This window comes from Paramisgurnus dabryanus, chromosome 5 (assembly GCF_030506205.2).
Source record: "Paramisgurnus dabryanus chromosome 5, PD_genome_1.1, whole genome shotgun sequence".
Lineage (NCBI taxonomy): Eukaryota > Metazoa > Chordata > Actinopteri > Cypriniformes > Cobitidae > Paramisgurnus > Paramisgurnus dabryanus.
Genome location: NC_133341.1, coordinates 48,998,431 through 49,025,773, shown reverse-complemented (window position 1 = coordinate 49,025,773; position 27,343 = coordinate 48,998,431). Strand labels below are relative to the sequence as shown.

The 27,343-nt window shown below is 36.5% G+C and overlaps 1 protein-coding gene across 2 annotated transcripts in view; it reads right to left on the bottom strand.

Moving 5' to 3' along the window:
- The window catches only part of skic3 (SKI3 subunit of superkiller complex), a 271,172-nt gene that overhangs the window by 127,925 nt on the left and 115,904 nt on the right, over nucleotides 1-27,343 (bottom strand). For both annotated transcript variants that reach the window (XM_065284603.1, XM_065284604.2), the window contains exons 33-35: nucleotides 23,180-23,233; nucleotides 22,974-23,085; nucleotides 660-788 (exon numbers count right to left, since the gene is read on the bottom strand). In XM_065284603.1, the coding sequence (XP_065140675.1) occupies nucleotides 660-788; nucleotides 22,974-23,085; nucleotides 23,180-23,233 (295 nt within the window). The remainder of the gene's footprint in view (nucleotides 1-659; nucleotides 789-22,973; nucleotides 23,086-23,179; nucleotides 23,234-27,343) is intronic.

Below are 27,343 nucleotides of genomic sequence, written 5' to 3'. Positions count from 1 at the left end.
CCTCTGGTTAACTCTTTCCCCGCCATTGACGAGATATCTCGTCAATTAAGAGAAAACGCTTCCCCGCCAATGACGAGATTTTCCGTCTTTCCGCAATACCGCTATTATCCACCAGGTGGCGCCCTTCCGCAACTTTTTAAAACCGGAAGTATTGCCCTATGGCAAGCTGCTGCATGTCCGTGTCTGTTTTAAAGATCGCTCTGGATGAGATCTATATGAAAAGTCCGTCATAAAAATTGAATTATCTCTGCTTTTTGCTCAAAATATGGTGTTTTTGCAAAAACCTACCCATATTCAAAAGCTGATTGCAAAAGAACCACTAAAGGTAGGATGAAACGGTTTTTTTTGTTTGAAAGCAGAGGGTCTGTTCTTTCATTTGGTATATCGTATGTTTATATATTTAAAGAAGAACATTTTCTGGAAGGCATTAAACTTTGGTGAAAATCATGAAAAACGCTGGCGCTGGCTGGCAACTTTTTTTTAAAACGCTGGCGGTGAAAGAGTTAAACACTGGCCCCTCCTTGGCCCCCCTAGTGAAATTTGAATAGAACATCAGTGGTGATGCATTTAAAATACTTAAGGAGCTTTATGCTGTGAATTTTGTTAAGAAAGTTTTAAGTTTTAAGAAAGACATTATGAAAAAACAAAACGCAAGTGACCTTTCTCAGACACCAGAGTCATAAGTGCCCTCTCAAGACCCTCTCTGTGAGGTGTGGAGCCTCTGAGTAGGGAGACAGTATTTTCTGTGTGGCAGGCAGCCATCAGTCCCGCCCATCCAGCAGGATCCTCTATAAAACAAGAAAACAAACAAAGAAAGAAGACTATAAGAGAAACAAGAAAACAAAATTCAATTAGGAGTTACACACCAAGGCTCTGTGTAAAAAACCTAGTCACCTCTCAAAACAGAAGAATTAGCAGTAACAAGCGATTATGGGGTCAAACTCAACAAGGGCACAAATGAATGAAAATGTTGAGTTTGGGAAAGCCAGTTAAAACAAAGAATAACACTAAAATAAAATAAAAAAGCTAAAATAGAAATGGTTTATATCTCAAGACCACTAGGTGGTGCAGTGAATGCTTGTTATGCGTGTTTTGCAAACACTTCGCTCAAATCCTCAAATAATTATTTGGTATTAATTTGGTCTTATCTCTTTGCCTTTTCTATGCCTCAAAAATGCATGTCACAGGGAGAAGAACCATGCTAACACTTCCAGTATTTTCCTGAATTCTGCAGAATGGGGAATAACCATAGATATCATATAGAAGACTAGATGCCCTATTGGCTGCTGGGGACTGAGAAATACGGCCGCCATCTTAAACCGGTCGTACTCCTAGTTTCGTTGCATGGCAGCAGATAAGATGCCAGAGCACCGTGGAGCATTTTCCTGTTCTAATCGGCAGACCATCGCAAATAGAGCCCGGAGGATTATTTTCACAAGTACTTTTTAACATTGCGGTACTACTGGTTGTATTTTGTGAATAGAATATTACCAGAAAATTGAGAAAGAGCAAAGATTATTTATTTTACTGTACTGAAATCGCAGCCAGCTAACGTTCGCTAGGCTATGTTTACTGCACCAGCCGTTGTTCACCCTGCAAGGAGAGGTGGGGTAAAGTAAAGTAATAATTACAAGAGTTTCTCTGTTGTGAGTATTGTGTAAGGCGCTATATACATGTGTATTATTATTATAAGGTGCTGTGAGCTGCGTGATCCGCCGAGCTTTAAAAAGCTAAGATGTCAACAGACATGCACGTTGTGCGGGAGGATCTGGAACAGAGGATGTTTTCCTTCGTAGGGAGGACATTGAGGAGACTCGGTTTGGAATCGACAACTATCAGTCTGACTCGTTGTCATTGGTTGTGTCTGTGTTTTTAAAGATAAGGCTCCACCATGTTGCCAAACTCACCTCTCTTGAACTACAGAAAGGGAGCACGGGAAAGAAGCTCTGGAAAACAGTCCTCTTTCAGGGGTGGGTGTGTATGTGCGTGTGTTTGTGTGCGTGTGTGTGTGTGTGTGTGTGAGGGGGGGTTACAAATCATTTTAAATTGTTTCTTCACCTTATTAAAAAGTCTTATTGTACTGCAACTAACTGTTTCTGCATCTTTGTCATATTTATAGTGTGTGATTTATAAAATATCTTATATCCTACATCACATATTTTGACGTCTGCTCACTTTATATCTTATATCAGAATATTTTATTACTGTTTATTGAATATTCATTCATTCCTACTATGAACATTAAGTGGCGCTGTCCACATTAGTGTTTGTAACACTAATATTCTAAACCTAAATCTTGACAAACTATATATTGTTGGAAAGCTCAAAGAGTATAATTTTCATATTTTATTACAATTTGGGGAAAATTATGACATACAGACCCAGTCCCGGTAGATGTGAAAGTCGGCACACCTCTGATCTACTGGCCGTCCTTCAACGTTATGCCCAGCTGATGCCTGACCAACGATCACCGGCAGAACCGCTTAATCTCCGCTAAATCTCCATTTCCGTTCTCCCAAGGGTTTTTCCCTCCTAGGACTTATTTTTCCTCGGATAAAAGCCCGGGGGGTTTTTTCTCCTAGGGGGTTTTTCACCCCGGGGATGCAGCCTTTTTGGGCTTTACCTAGCTTCCTCTTCTATACGTTGCTTTAGTAATACGTGCACTTATAATATTGAGTCATAGCCGCAGCAAATTTAACTGCTCATGCTATCATGTATTTTGTTGTGCTATCTGTCGTTTTTCTGTGCTTTTCACTGCTTCTATTTATGTAAAGCTGCTTTGAAACAATTGACTTTTGTGAAAAGCGCTATATAAATAAAATTGAATTGAATTGAATTGAACATAGTGAGAGTCAGTTTCCAAAATGTTACGGGCCCACAGGTAGGCCAAATTTCTTTTTGCATATAACACTAAAAAACCCTACTCTAAACCTAAAAAATCATGACAAGCTATATATCAGGGTTCCCCAAATCTTACCCTGGAGGGCCGGAGCATTGCATAGTTTAGCTCCAACCCTGACCAAACACACCTGAGCAAGCTAATTAAGGTCTTCATGATCACTAGAAAATCACAGGTGGGTAAGTTTGATTAGGGTTGGACCTAAACTCTGTAGTGCTCCGGCCCTCCAGGGTAAGATTTGGGGAACCCTGCTATATATCATCTGAAAGCTTTCAGAATTTAGTTTTAATATTTCAAAACCTTTTTGCATGAATAATAATGCGGTGACAGTAATTTATTAGTTTGTGAGTATACAAGAATACAAGAGTATGTGGCAAAATCTAGTGGCAGTTGTTGGTAAAACCATTAAAATTGTGACACAAACATAATTTTTTGTGATTTTAACTTGAAATTTGGATCACAACTACTGGAGACATATTGCTTAATGTTAACATTATTTATTGTGTGAAACATTAACTTTTATGTAATTTTATTTATAAATTAATATGTTACTGCATTATTTTATATATTAAAATAAAGGTAAACTGCTATAAAAATATTTATATTTAATAGTTTGTACTTTCTAACTCATTTGTGAAAAACCCTAAATTGTCTTCTTTAAAACAAGACCAAGATTAGGTTTCTAGCCCAAAGAATCCCAGAGAAATATTCATTTAAAGATGTACATCACATTGTCACCCTCCACTCAAACGGGATTTGCGGCACATAAGGGGTTAAAATACGCCGAACCATGTGTCCTGTATCATAGCTCCATGAATGACCTTTGCAGCAAAAAAACCCGCGTGAAAATCAGTTCGGTATTCACTGAGATATGATTAATTAAATGCGCTGATAGCTCATTCCACCAGTCATACAGATTACACTGAGTGGAGCGGGTGACCGATCTAAGATGGCGGCCCCATATCTCACCGCGCCAGTAGGCAGTAGCGGTCGATAGGGCGTCTACATATATGATGTCTATGGGAATAACTCTTTGGCATAGGAAATACCAAACCTGTAGATGGCAGTCGTGTTTCATGTAGGCTGTACTGATGATATGTGTGATCTTCTTCATGCTGCGCTGCTGCGCATACTCTATGATATTGCATAGATTAAAGTGAAAAAATTCTCCTGACTGCCTTTGGTAACACTTTATAATAACTGTACCCTATGAAGAATTATTAAAACATCAGTTAAGCATTACTAAATAGTAAATTCATCATTTATTAAACATTAATAGACATTATTAAGTAGTTTACAAATGCTTTATTCTTGATTTATAAGCATATATATATGTATGTATGTGTGTGTTTAATAATTGTCTTTCATACTTTATTAATGATTAATTCATCATTTCTAAAATAATTATTACGATATTTATAAACCAGTTATTAAGGAGTTGTCAGTGGCTCATAAGATCAGTTAGGAAGTGTAAGAAAATTATTAATAAACTATTTAAACATTCATTTATACATCATATTATTTAGACATATGTGACCGATCACTGAAAGTAGGGAAACAAGTCGGATCTGGGGCATTTTGAGTTAGTTACAGATTCTGAAAGTGTAGTCTCTAAATTTCCAACGATGTGTAACACATGGAAATCTGATAATATATGTTGTGGCCATTTGTAGGGATGCACCGAAATGAAAATCTTGGCCGAAACCGAAAACCGTAAAATAGATAACCAAGCCCGAAAACCGAAACTCCGAAAGAAATTATTATGCCAATTATTAGTACAATTGCATTTATGGCTATCACTGTGTACTAACTTTACTACGGGTGTGTGGATCACAAATCTCACAGTTCGGATCACATTACAGTTTTTGATGCACAGATAAGATTTTTTTTGTATCAGCAAAAAGCGGGTGGGAAAAATCTTATAACAAATAAAGAAATTGCAAACATTTATAAAAAAGAAATAAGTTGTACATTAATTGTAAGGACTGAAATTATCCTTAAGTAGGTTAATCTTTAAGCACAGCTTGGTTTCTGACTGCAATCTATACATACACTTAAGACATAAACAAAATTTATTAGAAAAAGAATGCTGTGGAGATATTTTGTTTATATGTGCCCTGTCAATAACAGAGAGATTTTATGTTCACTTGTTTTTTTTTTTAAATGCGTCTCTCTCGTATGTGCACTATTGAGGGCACTTAAACGCGCGCGCACACAGGACCGAGAGTCAATCCCAAAAAGCACAACAGTCGCTCTACATAAAAACGTTACATTGTTTTTCATTGATTTATTCGCCAAATGTATGTTAATGGATTACAGTATGAGACACATTAGCGCGACTCTCTCAAAAGTTTAGACATCAAGAGTTCTGATCTTTGAAGGGCATACTGTGATGATCACTTCTGGACCGGACACATTCAACCGCATGTGCCTCTGTGCGTAACGCAAGCTGCCTTTTTGCGCCTTTTTGCGGTTAAAGACGCGTGCAAACAGCTCGACCGTGAGTGAAACTTGCTTGAGCACGGAGGGGAGGGGTGGGTAACGACTGATAACACCTTGACCGTGAGTAAAACCCAAGCGCTAGCACACGTATGGGAGGGGCACGGTTGACATTCATTTTCGGTTGACATTTTCAGCTGGATTTTTTATTTCGAAACATTACCATTTTCGCCCTAAATTTTTGCAGACCAAAATTTCGGTGCACCCCTACTTATTCGTGATACGTTTTTGCTTGATTTGTCTGTTGGCAATACATAAACCAATAATAATAATATATAATATATAAAATAATACTACAGTCTGCACTACTCGCTATAACATTGCACATGCGCACATGACGTTGGGGCGTGATCAAAGGAGCAGCAGCTCATAAATATGTAATGACCAGCTCAAAACGGCACAATCTGAAATGCACTGAAACAGAGGCTACTAGAGATGGGTAACAATCTTTTCCTACAAGCTATTTTGAGCAAATAACTTTTGAAACATGTTTTATGGAACTCATACACCTATTTAACTTGTGGAAAAGCAGTCATAAGATGGGCACTTTAAAACACATTAAAACACAAACACTATTTGGAAGCTCAAATCAAACTTGTTTCATACACGTATACTGATAATTCAATGAATTCATGTGAATATTTACCTGTAACAGCTGTGGAAAAAAGCAGCATTTCTTCATTTAGTAACTTATATGTGAGAACTAAAATATATTTAGTGATTCCCGTCTATATGAGGAGATGTTGTTATTGTAACTTAATAATGGAGAGGCAGCTAACTGCTGTGGTTAGATCTGTTAACCTATTCATTTTCAATAAATATCTGTTTTAAGTCTTAAAAATATGTAATAAATATGTGTATTTCATAAAATACAATCTAAATACAATGTGTGATGTGTTGAGGTATTTTTATTTAAAATAACCTGTGTTATAATACATTCATATAATATTTCATTAGACAATAGAAGTTTTCCAGTAATATAATAATTTAATTATTATAGATTTTGCAATAAATGTATTGTTTTATTCCTCCTCATATGGAAATGTGTTTTACTCATTATATTATAGATAAAAACACAACATGGAATGTACTAATAAACATGCCGTTCTTTAGTAAACCATACTTCTTCACTGCGGCTGGAGTCTTGAGCTCTGCGTGCTCTTTCAGTGCGTGTGCACTGAGCCCCGGAAACGCGCCCTGTCCTGTAGATCAGTGGTTCCCAACCTTTTTAGCCCTAAGTACCCCCACAGCCCTATCAGTAAGGCTCAAGTACCCCTTCATCGAAACTAAACCAAATTTGTGTTTTAAAGACAAATAATTAGTAATATTAATTAATTTATTACTTAATTTTAAACATTAAAGTAAAAATCACTGACTGATGATGCATGTTTATTTCAACAAACCACCATCATTGCGATCAGTGTTTGCATTTTATCAGTTCATTTGCATTTTAAAAAACACTGCACACTTTTGCTCAGGCCTGTAAAATGTCAATTTTGACATGCTATAATTAATTATCTGTAGGGTGTTTTGAGATAAAACTTCACATACGCACTCTGTGAACGCCAAAGACTTATTTTACAAATGTAAAAAATTTCATCATATGACCCCTTTAAGGGCCAGATTTACCAACAGCTTGCGCAAATCATCATTTTGGTGTTAATAACGACTGATCTTACTAAAGACACGCAGAAGATATTTAGCTCTGAAAAGGTGTTACTTTTGTGACCTTATTGCATATGCATTTGAAGAAGTTTTCCTTTTAGAAGCAACATTAATGTGAGGAGAGTATTAAATTTTGGCAGAGGAACATACTTATATATATATTGTTTTGCCAAACCTATGCTATGTTTAATTTGCTGGAGAAAAGAGGAGGAGAAGTCACGAGAAGTCAAATCAGGTTTTGCAAAACTTCGAGGAGAAGTCAAATCAGGTTTTTCAAAACTTCTTTTACCCTTCATCTTTCGTCCTCCGGTTCTTAGTGTGCTTTTAGCTGGAGTTTTACACTCCGCAGTCTGCATTTTCATTGCGATGTCCTGCCGAGGTCGCTGTACTTATTTGCGCTGCTCTTAGTAGACTGCAATGGTCATTATGGAAATGTGCTTATGTCATTATTGTGCCTGTGTATTTTATTTGCGCTTTTGTAGTAAATCACACGCAAATCGTTCTTGAGTTGGACATCCCTAATGCGTTTTGGAGCATGCAGCGCATTTACTCACGACGGCTAATAATATTAATGATAAAATTAAAATTTAAAGTTGTCCTTTTTACAATGCTTTTCTCACAAAAATCTATCTTATGTCAACGACTGGACAAATTAAAGACATTTTTATTAAAAGTAAATGAGATAAAAGCAAAATCTAAATCTTTTCGCGTACCCCCTGGAAACTCTTCACGTACCCCCTGGGGTACGCGTACCCCCGGTTGGGAATCACTGCTGTAGATCATCAAACTGTTTTTCCCCCATGTCAACTGTGCTGCTTTTTCAACTTGGGCGGAAGATGTGTTTGAAGTGAAAAAGTTCAAGTCAAGCAGAGAATTCAAATGATGCTAAGGTGAATCCCACCAGTAATCTTGATTGAGGAACATAATTTTGGTTTTTACATGGCATAGAATGATGCTGGACTTTACATTAAGGCTATACCTTACTGCACCACTGTTAAGTTTCATTTCCTTAAAGGCTCTCTAAGCGAATCTGCGAGACGTTAGTTATTGTTGACGTTTGAAACTGTTTTCAAACAGACGGAGCGTAGCTAACTCCTCCCCCTCCCCCTCCCTTCCGTGCTTTCATGAACGCGCCCAACCCCCACCCCAAATCCTTATTGTCGTTTATAGAGACAGAGCGCCGCGCGTCATAACCTGAAAACCACGCCCACCGGGGGGGAAAACAATCCAACCGTCTCCATTGACTTTGTATTGCGAGAGGCTGCCTCCTTGTCATTTCTGGCTTATAACAAAAAACAGAATAATGCCTAAAAACTGCTGTGTGACAATATGTACAACTAACAAGCCAAAGAACCCAGAAATAAGTTTTTATAAGCTGTCGAGCCGTAAAACCCTGTCTTTAAGGAGAATAAAGTGGATCGCCGACTACGTTTCCCCCTATTGGACGCAGTTCTACTAATAGTATTACTATGAAAAGTTGCCTGTTTCCATTTTTGTGTCTTTAAACGCTCGTTTTTTGGGGTCGACAGCTTATAAAAACTTATTTACAGATTAAAATTAAAAACAGAATAATACATAAAAGCTGCTGTGTGGCAAGGTGTACAGCTAAAAAGCCAAAAAACCCAGAAATAAGTTTTTTTTAAGCTGTCGACCTCATAAAACGAGCGTTTAAAGAAACAAAAGTGGAAACAGGCAACTTTTCATAGTACTTCTATTAGTAGAACTGCGTCCACTAGGGGAAAACGTAGTCGGCGATCCACTTTATTCTCCTTAAAAGCTGGGTTTTACGGCTCGACAGCTTATAAAAACTTATTTCTGGGTTCTTTGGCTTGTTAGCTGTACATATTGTCACACAGCAGTTTTTAGGCATTATTCTGTTTTTTGTTATAAGCAAGAAATGACAAGGAGGCAGCCTCTCGCAATACAAAGTCAATGGAGACGGTTGGTTTGTTTTCCCCCCCGGTGGGCGTGGTTTTCAAATTTGCATATCGGCGCTCTGTCTCTATTGGCTGGAATTCTTTGTTTTGTTTTGTGATGCTAGGTTTGGCCACTTGTTGATATTGCCGTTTGTGAAGCCTGGGCTGTCTACAGAGATCGCGTTTTTTTACAGTTTGATCAGCGGACAGGCAGCAAGCAGATAGTGAGGAGATGTTTCCGGTATGTAACAAAAAATGTTTTATGGTCTAAAACGCTTCAATTCGCTTAGAGCACCTTTAAGTACAGCCAGGTATATTTATTTAAAATGGCCAATTAATTTGTACATGTGTTTATTTTTCAAAATGTAGGAATTCACGTGTTCCTCAGTTTAAATGGGATACTTTCTTCATTATTATTTTTTATATATCTTTATTTAATTATATCTTATATTATTTTATCAATACACTAGAAATGTGTAAGAAGATTTTTGCATTTACATAAAATAGAAGATAATTGCAATTAAAACCAGTTTGTTGCTTCTGAATGAATGGGACTCAGGAAGTACAACATAGTACCAACTACGGCAGATCATGCTGGCCAAAATATGAAAAGAATCGCATTTTCAAAAGATACCGCAGGCAAACACAGACATTCGCATCTGGACAGGATTACATTTCTCTGAGAACCTTTGAGTTTGGCGAAACCCAGGTAAAGTAAGCCCTATTCGGACGGGATTAGTTTTACAGGGGGACCTCTGAGAAAATCGTGCTTCTCAGAGGTCCTCTGTGTTTTTAATCCCGTCCGAATCGGCCATGTCTGTGTTTTTCTCTGACGACCTCCGTAAGAATTCCAGAGCAATTAACCTACTGTTTTTGCCGAACTCAGAGGTCCTCTGAGAAATTTAATCCCGTCCGGATGCAAATGTCTGTGTTTGCCCGCAATATCGTTTGAAAACGCGGTTCATTTCGTGTTTTGGCCAACGTGATCTGCCTTAAGGTCTTACTAATGCGCGCATATTGTATTTCCAGAGTCCCATTCATTCAGATATGGATGTTTTTTCGCATTCGGCAAAATAAAATAATTAAATCAAGACAAGCTGAATATCAAACACTGTTAAGACTGGCCACTGTTATATCAGTAACGTTATAAGAAACTCTGTTCAAAGTTGACAAAGTTCAACTCCGGAATGTTAATGTGAATTAATAAAGATAATACATTGTTATTAATCATTATTTCTTCATTTCTTTGGGTTTATTATAAGCAGACAGTTTTATAAAACACATAGACTAACGTTACTTTAGTAGGATTTGTATATTTTATTTTAATTTGTTAAATTAATAAATTACTTGTTCTGTCATAATTTTACATTTAAAGCAAAATATTAAACATTACAAACACGCGTATCCAGAGCACGTGCTCTTCTGCAACGCCCAAATGCATGAAACAGACACTCCCATCTCTGGAATAGCCTGCATCATTTTAATCCCGTCCGAATCGGTACATAAAATCACAGACGTCCTGGGGGACACGTTGAAACTCAAACGTTGTTTGGAAAACTAATCCCGTCCGAATAGTGCTTACTCTGGAATTTTTTCCGGAGGTCGTAAGAGAAAAACACAGACATGGCCAATTCAGAAGGCACTAAAAACACAAAATCGTGCTTCTCAGAGGTCCCACTTTGAAACTAATCCCGTCTGAATAGAATAAAATCCCGATAATTTACTCACCCCCATGTCATTCAAAATGTTGATGTCTTTTTTTTTCAGTCTAGAAGAAATTATGTTTTTTCAGGAAAACATTCTTTAGCACTATTCGGACAGGATAAGTTTTCCAAACAACGTTTGAGTTTCAACTTGTCCACCAGGACGTCTGTGAATTTATGTACAGATTCGGACGGGATTAAAATGATGCAGGCTATTCCAGAGATGGGAGTGTCTGTTTCTTCATTTGGGAGTTGCAGAAGAGCACGTGCTCTGGATACGCGTGTTTGCAATGTTTAATATTTTGCTTTAAATGTAAAATTATGACAGAACATGTAATTTATTAATTTAATTTTAACAAATCAAAATAAAATATACAAATCCTACTAAAGTAAAGTTAGCCTACGTGTTTTAAATAACTGTATGCTTATAATAAACCCAAAGAAATGAAGAAATAATGATTAATAACAATTTATTATCTTTATTAATTAACATTAACATTCCGGAGTTGAACAACTTTGAACGGAGTTTCTTATAACGTTAATGATATTACAGTGGCCAGTCTTAACAGTGTTTGATATTCAGCTCGTCTTGATTTAATAATTTTATTTTGCCGAATGCGAAAAAACATCCATATCTGAATGAATGGGACTCAGAAAATACAATATACGCGCATTAGTAAGACCTTACGGCAGATCACGGTGGCCAAAACACGAAATGAACCGCGTTTTCAAAAGATATTGCGGGCAAACACAGACATTTGCATCCGGACGGGATTAAATTTCTCAGAGGACCTCTGAGTTCGGCGAAAAACAGTAGGTAAATTGCTCTGGAATTCTTACGGAGGTCGTAAGAGAAAAACACAGACATGGCCGATTCGGATGGGATTAAAAACATAGAGGACCTCTGAGAAGCACGATTTTCTCAGAGGTCCCCCTGTAAAACTAATCCTGTCCGAATAGGGCTTTTTTCTCAAGTTAATAAATTGTATTGGACCCCAACAGTTTACAGTTTAAATTGTAGTTTCAACCCTGCTTCAAAGGGCTCTAAACGATCTCAAACATGGCATAAGGGTCTTATCTAGCAAAATGATTGTCATTTTTGGCAAGATAAAAATATGTACTTTTAAACCACAACTTCTCGTCTTGCACTATCCGTGTGATGCGTCAGTGTGACCTTACGCATTACGTAAGCACGCAAACTTGCGGACCATTTTAACAAACACAAAGACATTATTTAGTATCATTCCACATACAACAACATCGGACTGGTCCTCTTTCTCAACACTTGTTAACACTGGGGGCGGTAGTTTCTCATACGTCATAGACCTTTAGACGTACTTACACAATACATAAGGTCACCATGGCACTTCACACGACTAGTGCAAGACGAGAAGTTATGGTTTAAAAACTGCAAAAATGACTTTCTTACTTAGTATTTTTGTCTTGTTTTCAGTAGAAATATTTAAACATTTTTAAATTAAGATGCTTGATAAGCAAAATGACCTAAGTAAATAAGTCTAGTTATAAGACAAATAATATACAATTTAAGTGAAATTGTCCTTAAAACAAGCAAAATTATCTGCCAATGGGGTGAAAAAAAGTGAAATAAGTTTTCTTTTTTCTTAAACACTTAATTCAAGTAAAATGTTCTCACCCCATTGGCAGATATTTTTGTTTGTTTTAAGCACAAATTCACTTCATTTGTATATTTTTGTCCAAAAACTAGTATTATTTTCTTAGGTCATTTTGCTCATCAAGAAAATACATCTTGATTAAAGAATGTTTAGATATTTCTACTGAAAACAAGACAAAAATACTAAGTTAGAAAGTCATTTTTTGCAGTGAAAGTAAAAATTTTTTTGCCAAAAATGATCATAGTTTTTCTAGATAAGACCCTTATGACTTGTTTGTTATTATATAGAGCCCTTTGAAGCTGCGTTTAAACTGCCATTTTAAACTGCATTTAAACTGTAAACTGTGGATGTCCAATAAAGTCCACTATTTGAAGAAAAACCCTGGAATGTTTTCCTCAAAAAAAAAAAAAATATATTTTCTTCTCGACTGAACAAAGAAAACATTTTGGGTGACATGGGGGTGAGTAAATTATCTAGAATTTTAACGGAGTGGAGTATTCCTTTATTCACAGAAAAAGCTTGCCAACCGAATATTGTGTTTGCTAACAAAATTAACACTACTTTGCACAGTAGGTTGCAAAATGCACATTGCCAAAATCAGAACAACACAATTGTTGCACACTTTCCTAAACATGGACAGATATGTATGGCACAACTTAACATTTTACTATTTGGTCAAAACCACACAATACAGATGTGGCCTTTAAAAACGCGCATTTTCTCCTGCGGAATTCGCCAATTCGTCTTGCAGAGTCTCGCAGCATTCTGCAAGTGATTTCGGGGGGGGGGGGGGGGGGGGGGGGGGTACTTTCCCTTTTCCCTTAATGTGTTTTGCTTCACAGAATATCCACCAGGTGGCGCATAAAAACATTGTCATTGCCGTTGTTTCCAGAAGTTAATAAGGGCATTGCTGAATATTTTACATTGAAAACAACAAAGGGATATGTCAACCCCTTCTTGCCAGCATAACAGCGCATACAACTATTAAGATGATTGTACGTGCACTGCGCATTTATAGTAAGTGCCACAGAGAATTTAGTGTGAGCCTAATAAACGCTACTCTATTTACAAGGAATATCTTAATTATTTGTGTTGTCGAATTTTGACACCGTTTCGTGGTTTGTTCATAATATTTATAATTGTCAGTTTTTCTAAAAGTATCAATATTTTAAAGAGATTAATGTGGTATAAAAAAGACATGTTTTAAGTTAAAAATGTTGTAAAAATATAGTAGTATTCTTATAAAATCTTTAATATAGGCTACCTTTCTAGCGCATAAGCAGTCAGTGTTTTTTATGTAATTCATAATTGTAAAAATATTATATATAGAATATCACTAAAATAATTTATTAAAGTAACTTAATAAAATGTCTAAATGTCACTTATGTGTTTTTTAGTTGGTCAAACCAAAACAATTGACTAGAAATAGAACAGATATTTTTATGTTATTATTAAGACGTAGGCTACATCTAATAAAATAGCGAACAGAGAAACTGTGCCTTTTGCGGATGAAAAACACCTCCGAAATGTTGAGTTTATGAATATTTACACTTACAATATGTACTTTGTGAAATGTGTGTGTAAAATAATAAATTTTATAACATGTGGCTGTAGAGACAAACACACCGCGTCGCCTTCTAGATATCTTACACGTTCGCATTCAACACTTTTCAAAACGTATTTATATTAAATCTAATTAATAATTATAAATTATGACATGAGAAAATTAGAAGTGTGCAAAAGAGCACAGTTCAGATATTGTTAATTAAAGCGGTTTTATACACCTTTCAGCCTTGTTTAAATTGACAAGCATTTTATTTGCCACTGTCAACACATTTTGTGATTGATTTAATGATTTATTACAGAAACTTCTATGAAGCAAAGCTATTGTACTAAGCATCTTTATATATATAAATATATATATGTTATAAATGTTGTAAAAAATATATTAGTATTCTTATATATTAAGAATAACAATATGATACATTTATATTGCACTTAAAGCAACACTATGTAGTTTCCATGTAAAAATGACTTACAGCTCCCCCATGTGGTTGAAAAGCGCAACAGTGCCTGGTATCAGACACTCTTCTGCAGACAGGGGGAGGGGCGGGGCTGTGTTTCCTACCCTCCACCGCCACTTTCAGAGTGTGCTTGTAGCAGCTAGGAGGCTGCTCAGGTTGCAGCAACAGTACAATTTGTCCAGTTAAAAGTTGTTCTATCACTGAAATAATTTTAGAGACATTATTTAAAGGTAAAAAAACTACATAGTGTTGCTTTAAAATGCGTTACATATGGAAAGAGGAATTATTCTCAACCACCGATACAGTTTAAACATTATTCTTTAGAAAACGCCTCCGGAGTGTTGAGTTTATGAATATTTACAGTTACAACATACTTTGTGAAATGTGTGTTTAAAATAATAAATTTCATAACATGTGTATGTAAAGACAAACACGCCGCGTTGCATGATTTTATAAATACCGAGGTCCATGTAATTATTTTCTAGGGCATGCACCCCAGGAAAAAAAGCTTCTTATTTCCCTGCTCTACATATATGAATTTTAATACATCAGAAAACCAAAGAATCAAATACCTATAGATTTTAAACCATATCAGTATGCAGAAGACTTTTGTTGGTCATTAGGAATACATTGTAATAATTATTTTACCATCCTGGGCACACTGCTGCACACTTTCTCTTCTTTTGTTATTTAATTAACTTTAATGACTTCAACAGGTACTGTTTATTAGGCTTTAAGACTGAATGCAATAAAATGTTCAAGCCAAAATATGAACATTTAAACTCTGTGCACGCGCGCTACGGGTGGATGAAGCGTTGTACCACGCACGTGATGCATCGTGCAACACAGTGAATCTAATCATTATACAGTAAAAACATATCTAGGGTGGCGTTGAATTTTGTTAATAAACACGCTGAATAACGGAAAGTGAATTACTGGAGGGAGTGAAAGCAGCACATTAAATTTGGACACCCATATGTGCTCAGCTGCAGTAATGTTTCTTGTCCTGTCACCTTGACAGTCACTGCGGTTTCACATTTCTCGTCATTAAACTGCTGTATAATAGTCAGCGTTTGATTACTTACATCTTTCTTGCACTACCACTAACTGCGCATCTGACCTGTGTGTTGCACCTCTGTCTGACTGGTTTGATTTTATTGGTCATCTCGGTTTCATTTCGACTTTATCTTAAAACTTAATAGACCCTGCAACTGTTTTTACACAATGTCAATGATGCATGGCACCGTATGCATACGCATTTAGGCAACAAAGGTATGGCAAGAATCAGCAATGAAGCAACCTACCCATTTCACAAAAAAATCACATGGCCGTGCCGCTCTCAGTGTGTCCGCATCTATGAAAAAAAATGTCCACCACCTGCATGCAGAGAGCACGCGTGCTGCCTGCACGACATGTGTTTGACTTTCTGCCGAACTGCGCGATCCAATCGGCATATGAAATTACTATAGCGGCGTGAAAGTGACTGGGGAGCAGACTGGTGTGGCGCTACAAACCCACAGCCGAGTGACAGCAAAGTACCGCGAGAGCGATTCCAGTTATCACATGGATAAATCCGCTTTGAATCGCTCTCGCGGTACTTTGACATCACCAAGAGGTCTGCTTAGTGCAAATGAAGTCTAACCTGCAGTGTAGCTGCTCACGCGAAACTGTAAACAAACAGTCCATGTGGAGAAGTGAACGAGTGGAGCAGTGCTGCAACATTAAATCCGGAGAGTTAACAACGCACATGTGAGTAAACAACATTTAAATCATGAGTCCAGTTTATTACTTTATCTGGAGGTAAGGCTCCAAATGCAATAAAATAAGCCCGTGATTATATCCTGATAGTTTTTAGCTGCATGTTTGCTTGTGCTTCACAGTGTTAAACTTCCCTTCTCTGTGTTCATTTATATATCTAAGTTCAAGATGTATATGATCTTAAACTTCACTTTGGTTTGGGTGTCTAATATACATGATGGTCTTGTAATAATAATTAAGTAAAAGCCTATTTTTAGACAATGCTTGCATTATATGCAAAAAAGAAGCTTTTTATATCAATGACTATGCAAATTAAGAGTTAATTCGTGGTTATCTTAAATGTGTATTAATTAAAAACATTTACACCATTAAATTACACATGGTAATGTTATCAATAGTTGGCAGATAATATCTATTGAAAGAGTGGATATTTTTTTCTCCTTCAATGCATGTGTTAGCCACGGATTGAAGATTGTAAACAGTTTATTTAATTTTAATTAACAGTTGAGTAACTTTTGGCTCTGAGTTAGAAGTTGATTAACACTAAACTAGTCTAAAAATCAGTCCAGTTTCCCCAGCTGTAAACCCATTGGCTGTTAAAGTCTTTTTTTCTTATAATAAACTGACATGTTGATAACACATTCAGTTTGTGTTTCGGAGTACACCTTCAGAATGCTCTCAGTTACATGAAGATCCATACTGTATGCATCGGTCAGTGTGTTGTGCTTATGGGGTGTCACGCTGGGACGAGTGAGCATAAGGGTGAAAGGGAAAACAAAAATCTAGACTATACCACTGCAGCTAAGGGTGTATTCACACCTGCCTTGTTTGGTTCGATTGAATCGAACTCAAGTTCGTTTCCCCTCTTGGTGCGGACCTTTTGGGCAGGTGTGAATGCAGCAATCGAACTCTGGTACGGACCAAACAACCGCACCGAGACCCAGCTGAAGAGGTGGTCTCGGTCCGGCATGGGCGTAGATTTAGGGTGGGACGCTAGGGACATGTCCCTAGCAAAATTCAGGGAAGACTGAATTGTCCCTAGCAATAATTTCGACCAAACAATTAATCTGTATTTATATATAACCACTGATGTCCGTCTTATTCTTGTGTTTTCTATTTTTTACTTATTATATTTTTTTCAGGAATCATTTAAATGAGATTAGAAATCTTTTGCAATCCCGTTCTGTAAAAATGACGCTCTATGTGGTACACAAACGGTTAACAGCTTTCGTTCTCTGCAATGCCCGCCTCCGTAACTCACATCGCTAATATGATTGGCTTTGCATTTCTTTAGTCCCGCCTCTCTACTCACATTGCTAATATGATTGGATTAGCATTTCTTGAGTCCCGCCGCTCTAACTCACATCACTTTACGTGTGATAGGATGGTTTCACTTTGTACAACGCGCCAATATTCACTCAACAAGACACGCGTGATTATTCGGGCTACAGGTAAGTGAGGAAGAAAGTATTATTATACCCACTGTAACTGTTTCATGCACAAAAAAAGTTGTGTCACATAATGATTCAAGGACAGTGTTTTCACCAATACACGACAATCCCATGTTAACCTGAGGAGTTGCAAACTTTTGTCAACCTTTTATAAATGGGGTAGCAAGGTTATTTAGGTGGTCCCTAATCCATGAAAGAAAATAACCCCAATGGTAAAAACATGAATTCATCTCATGATTGCTGAATACTTTACATTACTGCACTGTGGTTATTACTTGCACAGATGTAGACATAATGTAAGGTTGCATTTTAAACTTAAAACTTTTTTCACACTGATTAACTGTCTGTTAATGAAAAGAAGATTTAATGTGAACTACAGAAACGTTAATAAACTGTGTTCAGGAAACAGCATGATATACATTCCTACTTCAACACTGGGATTTTTTGGCAAAATTAAATGAAGAATTAAATATTACTTGCATATTCTTCATTGTTATAAAGTAAATATGGATTCATATATGTTACAATGTGATTTTCTTTTTTTTTTGACAAAGACTTAAACAGTTACTGTTTATTAGGCTCTAGGACATAACGAATTGTTTATTATAGTACATTAAATTTGGGATGGCACCGGGGGTGGCGAGTCAGATGTCACTGAGTAAAGTGCATACTGAGTTGTCTGTTGTTTATGTCAAGTAAACGGTGATAAACAGTTTTTGCAATGCGACCATTTTATTTATGTCCCCACCAATGCCAGAATCAAACCTACGCCCTTGCGGTCCGGTTCCAAACGAACTCTAGTACTGTTCGTTTAAGGTGTGAACATGTACCGACCTCGATTCGCACCAAATGTTTTATATTATTGTTATTCTGCTAGTGTGAGACGCGCTATCAAGCATCGTGCATATACGGCAATGATTTTGAATACCTTAATTGTAATAATAAACTTTTTATTTCTTTGCTTAACTTAGGTGAGTTTGTCCATGTTTATATTGTTGTAGTTTTATATTCATTAAGAAATGCAAGCCAATAATTTGTTTCGAAAAATCTAAGGATCTTAAGATTTATTTATGTTATAAGGCGGGTACAATGTTTTCTGTCTATTTGTTTTGTTAAATATAAGCGAGTAATTTTACTAATTTATTGTTGTTCTGTTTTAATAAAAATAAGAATAAACACATATAAAGCATTCATAGTAATGGAAAATTATGAGACGCGCTATCAAGCAGTTTATGTCGTGTGTATATATACTGTGTATGGCAATAATTTTAAATACCTTTGTTGTAATAGCAGAATATTATGCATACAAACAGCGCATCTAAATCCGCGTAATTTAACTTTTCCGCGATTGCGGAACAAAACGCAAAATCAAAAGAAATGTCTTGCCAACCTGCATTATTTATTTCATGGCAAAATAATAGCAGTAATTTAAAATGTCTTATTGGTGAACCGCACCAAAAAATAAAAAAATAAAAAACATTTGGTCCGGACCAAAGCAAGTGAACTAGCGGACTTTCCTGGTATGAATATACCCTAAATCACTTGACATGGCAGAAGGACAGAATGCCCTTTTGTTCTGGGCACTCTTCCTTCACTCTTTCAAGTAGCCTTGGCAGTGCCTGCTTCTAGTGCTCCAGTAGAGCGAGTTTTCAGCCATGGTGGCATCATGGCCAATTTGATCTTTTGCAAATGTAATGCAGTATAGGGGGCTCCCTCCACCTGTCCACAGCACGCATTTTATTTCTGTGGTAAGAGGACTTGACATGATTCAAAACTAAAATGGTAGGACTTTGGACTCGACTTCAGACTTGTTGGCTTTGAATTTTGACTCGACTTGGGACTTGCCTCATCTTTGACTCGACTTGACTCGGGACTCGAGGGCAAAGACTTACTTGTGACTTGCATAACAATGACATTGTCCCACCTCTGCTAAGACGTCACATGCCGATCGGTCTGCGCGGTGCAGCAAGAAGCCACACGAGCGCTGAGCGTTGAGTCAAATTATAAGACGAGCGTAAGAAAATGACAGAGGTCTGGTCAGGGAATTAACCCAACACAAAAGTGAAAATGATAGCAATGACTCTATAGATAAGATCTATAGACATGCACATCAGTGTTTAATTTGTCTGGAGAAAAGGACAATTTGATATCCAAAATAGTGTCCAACACAATACTTACTCTATCATTATACTCAAATAAGTAGGGCCTACATGCACTGCTATCAAACGTGATGCGTTTTTGGTGTTTGTTCTAATCTGGAACTTGGTGTATTTCAAATGTGTTTGTTAAGTGTCTCCACATGAAAACGGAATGCCCTCCCCCCGCACAGTCCTGCAATGAGAACCAGAAAAACCGGTTTCTAACCATTTTATTTACATGTGAATAGTGAGAGCACCCCCTCAGGAGCTGTAGCAGGGTTTTTGCGGGGTCTTTATAAGCTTAAGCCAGGACTAAGCCTAAATAGGAAATATAACTAAGCCTAAATAGGAAAATAAATAGGAAATATATTAAATAAGAAATAAGAATAAGAAATAAATAAGAAATAAATAAGAAATAAGAAATAATAAGAAATGAATAAGAAATAAATATATTTCTTACGCTCGTCTTATAATTTTAACAAACATGCCTTACTAAAAACATTATTTGTCTGCATTTTGAGGCAAAACAAAGGGCATGGCCGTCCGGACCTCTGTAATTTTCTGACGCTTGTCCTATTTGACTCAATGCTCAGCGCTCGTTTGACTTCTTGCGGCGCCACGCAGACCGATCGGACGGCATGTGACGTCTAGGCACTGCGAGACAGTAGGCCTACAGTATGCTTTTGAATAGATCTCGCAGTAGTGTGATGTCACAGGCCAACGGGTTTGCGCTGCGCCCCATTAAGTAAGATAAAGAGAAAATTATTCCTAGATGACCAATAAAATCATACCAGGCAGACAGCAAAGGAGGACGGATACCTCAGTTAGTGGAAGTACAAGAAAGATAGGTTAAATTGGGCCGGAGCACAGCTCCGCCTCCTCGGGTCCACAACACACCTTGCCGGAGATCCGGTCCGTCTCCTTCAGCAACAGGGTTTGGCTGAAGGTCTCGCTCTGCTCCGCGCCAGTGTACGCGCTGCGCTGGTGTGTGTGAAATGACTTAAAGCGAATAATAACTTTTCATTCATAGGCTTCACACTCGTGCTTGCAGGGCACCCTCGACAAAAATCATTTTGAGAAAATCATGCTTCTCAGAGGTCCATTGTGTTTTTAATCCCGTCTGAATCGTTTTTCTCTGACGACCTCTGTAATCTGTAAATTCCAGAGCATTTTACCTACTGTTTTTTCGCCAAAGGTCAACTGAGAAATGTAATCCCGTCCGGATGAAAACGTCTGTGTTTGCTCGCAATATCTTTTGAAAACGCGTTTCTTTTGGTGTTTTGGCAAACGTGATCTGCCGAAAGGTCTTACTAACGTGCGTATAGCCTATTGTACTTCCTGAATCCCATTCATTCAGATAGCCTATGGATTTTTTTCCATTCGGCGGAATAAAATAATTAAATCAAGTGGAGCTTACACAAACTTACACCTCATTGCTACTTGTTCTGGATTTACCAATAAATAAATACTTAATTTGTGTTAAAACAGCCATGTTTGTTATTTAAAAAGCAAAAATATATGGTGGATAATAAAAGCAATAGATTTGATTTACTTATTAGCCTACCTAGTTAAAAGTATAACATACAAATTCCCAGTGAAACACCAGTGTGAAGTGAAACATGATAATATAAAAAGCACAGCTATGAAGAAAGGCACATTACAACCATGTGAAAGCAAATTAATATTATTTGCATTTAACATCAACTTAAAAAAATGTACGTTTTACGCCTAACTTGAACTATGATTTACTTACTATTTTTACATTGATATTATTTGAGTAAATGTAGGCAAAAAAATAATAAAATAATAAGTAGAACAAATGTTAATTTAAAAAAATCTCATATAGCCAACGGGTTTTAATCAGCAACAGAGAAACTGCGCCTTTTGCAGAAGACAAACACCTCAGAAACTCCTCGAATTTATGAATATTTACACTCACAATATGATTTTATTTACTAACTACAAAAGTATAACACATTATACAAATGTGTTTAACACCATTGCACACTTTATATCGAGTTTCATACCATGTAAAGGAAAACATGATAATATAAAAAGTACAGTAATGCAGAAAAGCACATTACAACCATGTTCAAGCTATTAAAAACGTTCAGATGCAAAAATGAACTAAATGTACAATTAGATAAACTAGTTGATGATATTGCGCAAATGCTCTCGGTCTCTTCAAGGTCTACGCGAATTAGAGGTTTGTTATAAGATTCATTTATACATCACTTCTCTTCTAATTGCACAGAAAAAAATGAATCAAATGACGCGCATTTGAGTCAGATTTTTATGGACTATGTGACCGTTTAACCCCACGTGGACCAAACAAGAAAACGTATGCTTTCATGGAGTCCGTGTATGACATCTCCTTCATTTAGTTACATATTTTTATTTATATGCATTTAATAATACCGTAAGATCATAATGTATACACTGTAAAAAATGATTCAGTGGCTTTGTAAATGTAGGCTATCTAAAAAAATGATTAAAGTAACTTAATAAAATCTTTTAATGTCAGTTATGTGATTTTTTTTTTAGTTAGATAAAACAAAATAAATTACTAGAAATAGATATTATGTTTAAAATGTACATATTTTATTTGATGTATACGCCTTAATAATATAAGTATTTAATTTACAGATTATTTTAATCAATATATTTGATAAGGTCAGAGTTATAAGTTTTTAAAACTGTAATAATTGCTTTCTTCAAATTAATATTATTTGTATTTAACATCAACTTAAAAAAATGTACGTTTTACGCCTAACTTGAACTATGATTTACTTACTATTTTTACATTGATATTATTTGAGTAAATGTAGGCAAAAAAATAATAATAAGTAGAACAAATGTTAATTTAAAAAATCCCATATAGCCAACGGGTTTTAATCACCAACAGAGAAACGGCGCCTTTTGCCGATGACAAACACCTCAGAAACTATATTTGACTGTTTTGCTAACTGGCAAAAGAAAACTTTGTCAACCAAATGTCTGTCAAAAAGCTTGCATGTGACATCAAAGTACTGCCAAAGCACCGAGAATCCCTGTCATGTTACATCAATATCATATAGTATGCTTAAAGCATAAAGTCGAGCACACATTGTCGTCAGTATGACCTAATTGAAACACGACTGCCCTCTACAGGTTTTTTATTTCCTGCATCCCCCACCGAATCCCCCTTCGGCGGGATATCACAGAATTTCGGAAGTGCTCGCGGCATTCTGCTCTTAGAGACGGCATTTTTAAAGGCCACATCTGTAGTTCTTAATATTCAGCTCACCTGGACACAGCAGCACAGCTCTTTGAATTGTTTTCAGAGCATTCTGTCTTCTGTCCTTTATGGAGTGACGGCCGGAAGCCAAGTGATTTACTCCACTGTACAGCAATGCCCTCTACAGATGGAAAGCAGTAAGCGATGAGAGACTTTTTAATTTTTTAATTCAGACACATAATACTACATACAAAGATTATTAAGTATAAAGCTACCTTTCCAAGAGTCAAGCTGGCATGAGATGCCACACGGCCAGCCACAGCACCGCCCTGATGAAAAAATAATCTGATCAATGAACTGTCATAGACACGAACATAGACCCCACATCATAACAGAAACCATGTGGAAACTTATAAAATCCTATACATTATAAATATAAATCACCGCTAATTAGACACCTGCGTTTTATGTTAGATTATTTAATGTCTCTTTTCAAGCTATATGCATTTAGTCAAGTTGTCTGCACTAGATTGGCTGATGGTGAATGATTGGCTCATTTCTGTAGTTATAGCCTATATTGAGTGCCTTCATGTTAAAGTGCCAACTAGTGGTCAAGCTCTGCACATTTTTGCAGGTGACCACAGATTGGGCCCATACATAAATGTAAAAAAAAAAAATTATTTATTATCAAAAAAATTGTCCGAAGCCGAATAAAATGAAACACTCAGCTAAAGGCCGAATTCCAAACAACCAATGTTTTTTAATTTTCCTAATTATTTTGCCAATTTTCTCACAATTGCATCAGTTACATTTTCAGAATATCCATTTTACTATATTTATTTCACATTATTTTAAAATTAAAGCAGAGATTATAGGGCCTTTGTACACAGGGTCACTTCTCTGATCAGACCCATCTAATTTGTAAAAACGGTTCCATTTAAATTCGGCCACATAAATGAGTTTTGGCTAAATAGATATTTGTCCGATCTTCTATTCTCGCACAAAATGCAATTACACTATTCATTACTCGGACTTAAAAATCTTGCATTGATTAAGCCAGGAGTATATTCTTTTTTTTACATATATGACGAACATTCTCACAAAAGTCCCTCTCACAAAAGACCCTCTGCTTTCAAACAAACAATAAACAAACAAACAAAACTTTATCTAAGAATATCTATGTTCATTCATTTTTTTCTCTGCTTACAAACTTTTAAATATGGGTATTTTTCTTAAAAACAAATTTTTTTTAGCAAAAAGCTAAAATAATTGCATTTTTGTTAAGTTATTTGTCAGATTCAGAATGGTTATCAATACATACACAGCATTTAAATTAGCAATTTTTTTTTGCTTCAGTTTTTTATAAATTGGGTAAGTCCATATACTGGATAATTGTGGTATTACAGATTAATATAAAAACTCATCAGGAACAGTTTTTTTTTCATTCAAATGTTTTCTCTTATTGACGAGATAACTCGTCAATGGCGGGGAAAGAGTTAGTTTCAAAATGCATATTTCAAAACGCATATGGTAGCCTCCACAGGACAAACATCTCGTTGTCTGACATGTAGGGACGAAATGCGCTATGTAGAGCAGTAGAAACATGACAGCGAATTCCATGTTAAGGGACCCGTGGTGTATGTAGATAAAAATGAATCATTCTACAGTTCAGCATGTAAGGTCTTTATACACCATTGATAATATAGTTATGTATAATATATTGAATTTCTGTCAAGAGAGTTACACAATGCACCTTTACATTTATAAACATACAATATATCAAATGAAAGAACAGCCCATCTGCTTTTAAACAAACAAACAAACAAACAAAAAAACTTTTCATTCTTATTCAATCTTTATTTGTTCTTTTTATCACCTCTCAAATATGGGTAAATTTATTAAACATACAACATTTTGAACAAAAAGATGAGATAATTCCATTTTTGTTAAAGGAAAACAATTTTACTATGTTCTTCCCTCAACTTAGACCAGGGGTGCCCAAACTTTCTCCTACCAAGGGCCAAAAATTAAACCTGACTTAGGGCCGTAGGCCCAAAGTAAATTTTGCTGGGTTATATTAAAATTAGAGGTGCCCTGATTCTCCTAATTTATAATTTTCTATTATTTAAAAAAATAATTAAGCAAACATTACTCTGTTTATGCATAACTAATGCAGTTTTATTCTCAAAGGTAACTTTGAAAATAGACTCGGACTCTTTCATGCGTTTTGTTTCTATCTCTTTCGCGCATTTTGTCTCTGTCTCTCTCTTTCGCGCATTTTGTGTCTCTCTCTCTTGCGCACACAGACTCATACTCTTTCATTTTGTCTCTTTCAAGCGTACAGACTTGGTCTCTTTCGTGCATTTTGGCTGCGTTTAGCTGCATTCACTTCACATTTGTCCACAACCGCGGCTAATAGTTAAGGCCCTTTGTGCGGCAAGCGGTGAGGCTACAGCTTTCTAGTGTATAGTGGATGCGTTTTGTGCAGCTTTTAGTGCAAATATGTTTATCTTTAATGGTGCCTGCCGTGAAGAGCCGTGTCCTTAAAAGTAAACGGTTTTTGGGGTGCACAGGCAAAGTGCGTGGACCAACTCCGCTGCACCTCTGTTTCCGCCCCAATTTTTCCGCTTTCCGCACGTCTCCTATTGATAACCAAACACTCTCGGTGCTCGGGCCCTAACAAATGGAGAAGCTCGCCAAATTGGTGAGAAGGGGAGGCTGCGGACCTAGAGCAAGGCAGATTTAGGACCTCAGGCAGATATACGGCCCAGGTTGTTTCACGCCCCTGCTGTTCCTGGTGCATCCAGTAGGGTGTACAGTGAGTTTGGAACATCACATCAGACTCTAAGCAGAGCAAATTTTGGATTGACACGATAAGATAAACAGCGGAATGATCCACACCAAATGTTAAAATATATGTAAATATTCACTGTTAATTCATACACAGCCTACAGGAGACAATTGAACTGCAATGGAATTTAGTCAATTGAACAATTAATAGCACATTATGATCCATTGTACCTCCCTTATGAAAATTAACCATGATTTTACTGTGGTAAAAGTGTAGTAACCATGTTTTGTGTATTGATTACTATCCGCAAAACCATGGTTTTACTACACTAGCCAAGGTTTAACTATTGTTTTTAAAATTGTTGTTACAATGGTTTTATTACAGTAACCATGTTTTTTTATTTAATTGTAGTATAAACTAGAGAGAGAGAAAGTGAAAGAGGTAACAGTTATTTTAAATATGAAACTACAATGAATATAGCTTATATAGTGGATCATTAGGGATGTAACATTCAATCGCGTGTCCCAATAAAAATGCCTGTCTGAAATCGATTCTGAATCGCAAGGCTGTTTCATGCACAGCTTGTGCGTGTACTGCGGCTCTGTGATCAGTAGGAAGTCCTTATCAATCAAAAATCATTATAAGTCTGAGTCGTTTATAACGTGAAATAAAAAAAGCAACACTTGTTAAATAAATATCATTCTTTATCATCATGAAAATACCTGAAACAATTTGAAGAACAGCATATAAATAATCCTGTAGACTTTACTGGAATAGCGTTTGTAATACAACTACTTCTGTGGCACAAAGGGAGTTTGGATGTGCCGGGATTTCACCGTAATTCATTCAAATTCATTCATTTAGAAAACGCGCATTTGCACGGTTAATCGTTACTAACGCAGAATATTCGTCGTCTGCCAGTCGATTTGTTCTTTCCAGTCGATGGTGGAGCCATGACGCTGATTTTACCATTTAAATGATGTCTGACATTAATCATGGCTTAAATCTGTCCCAGGATCCCTGCATACTCAAAATATTTTTTATTCCAGTCTGCCTCTGCAGATCCCGAGCTGTCTAAAACATGCCGCAACAGGTAATCTCTTAATCTTCCTTTTAATAAAAAATAAAATAAAAACCTGCTAGGTATAGACCTGGCAAAGTTGACATTAAACTAATGCCCACTTACCCTGATTCACAGCCTTTCTTTGACGCCCTCTGGCATAATATAAGCTACCTTAATCAATTCCGTTCAGTCAATTTTCATTTTTTTTTTCAACAATGCAATTCCTCCATTCGCTAAAAAAATCTGAATCAAACCCGATGCTATTCCAGTAGATCTCCCCACAGTTCAAAAAGTTTTAAAGACCCTGGTGGGGGGGTGCTGCGGAGCTTTAATGGAGTAGGACATGAGTTTGGAAGCTCTTGCTGATTTCGGTTAATATCGTAATTATTTAGCGCTTTTGCAACATATTTTGTACAATCTTACTCCGCAGTATTTTTTTTCTTTGCTTGGAAGTCTAACTCCAACTGCGTAAGATGGCTGGAAAGAACTCTAAAACTCGTAAAACTATTCAGACACAACTGCGGCCCAGTACTCAAATTGCGACCACACCCTCAAGTGGGTCATCTGTTGCTTCTGAGGTCGAGG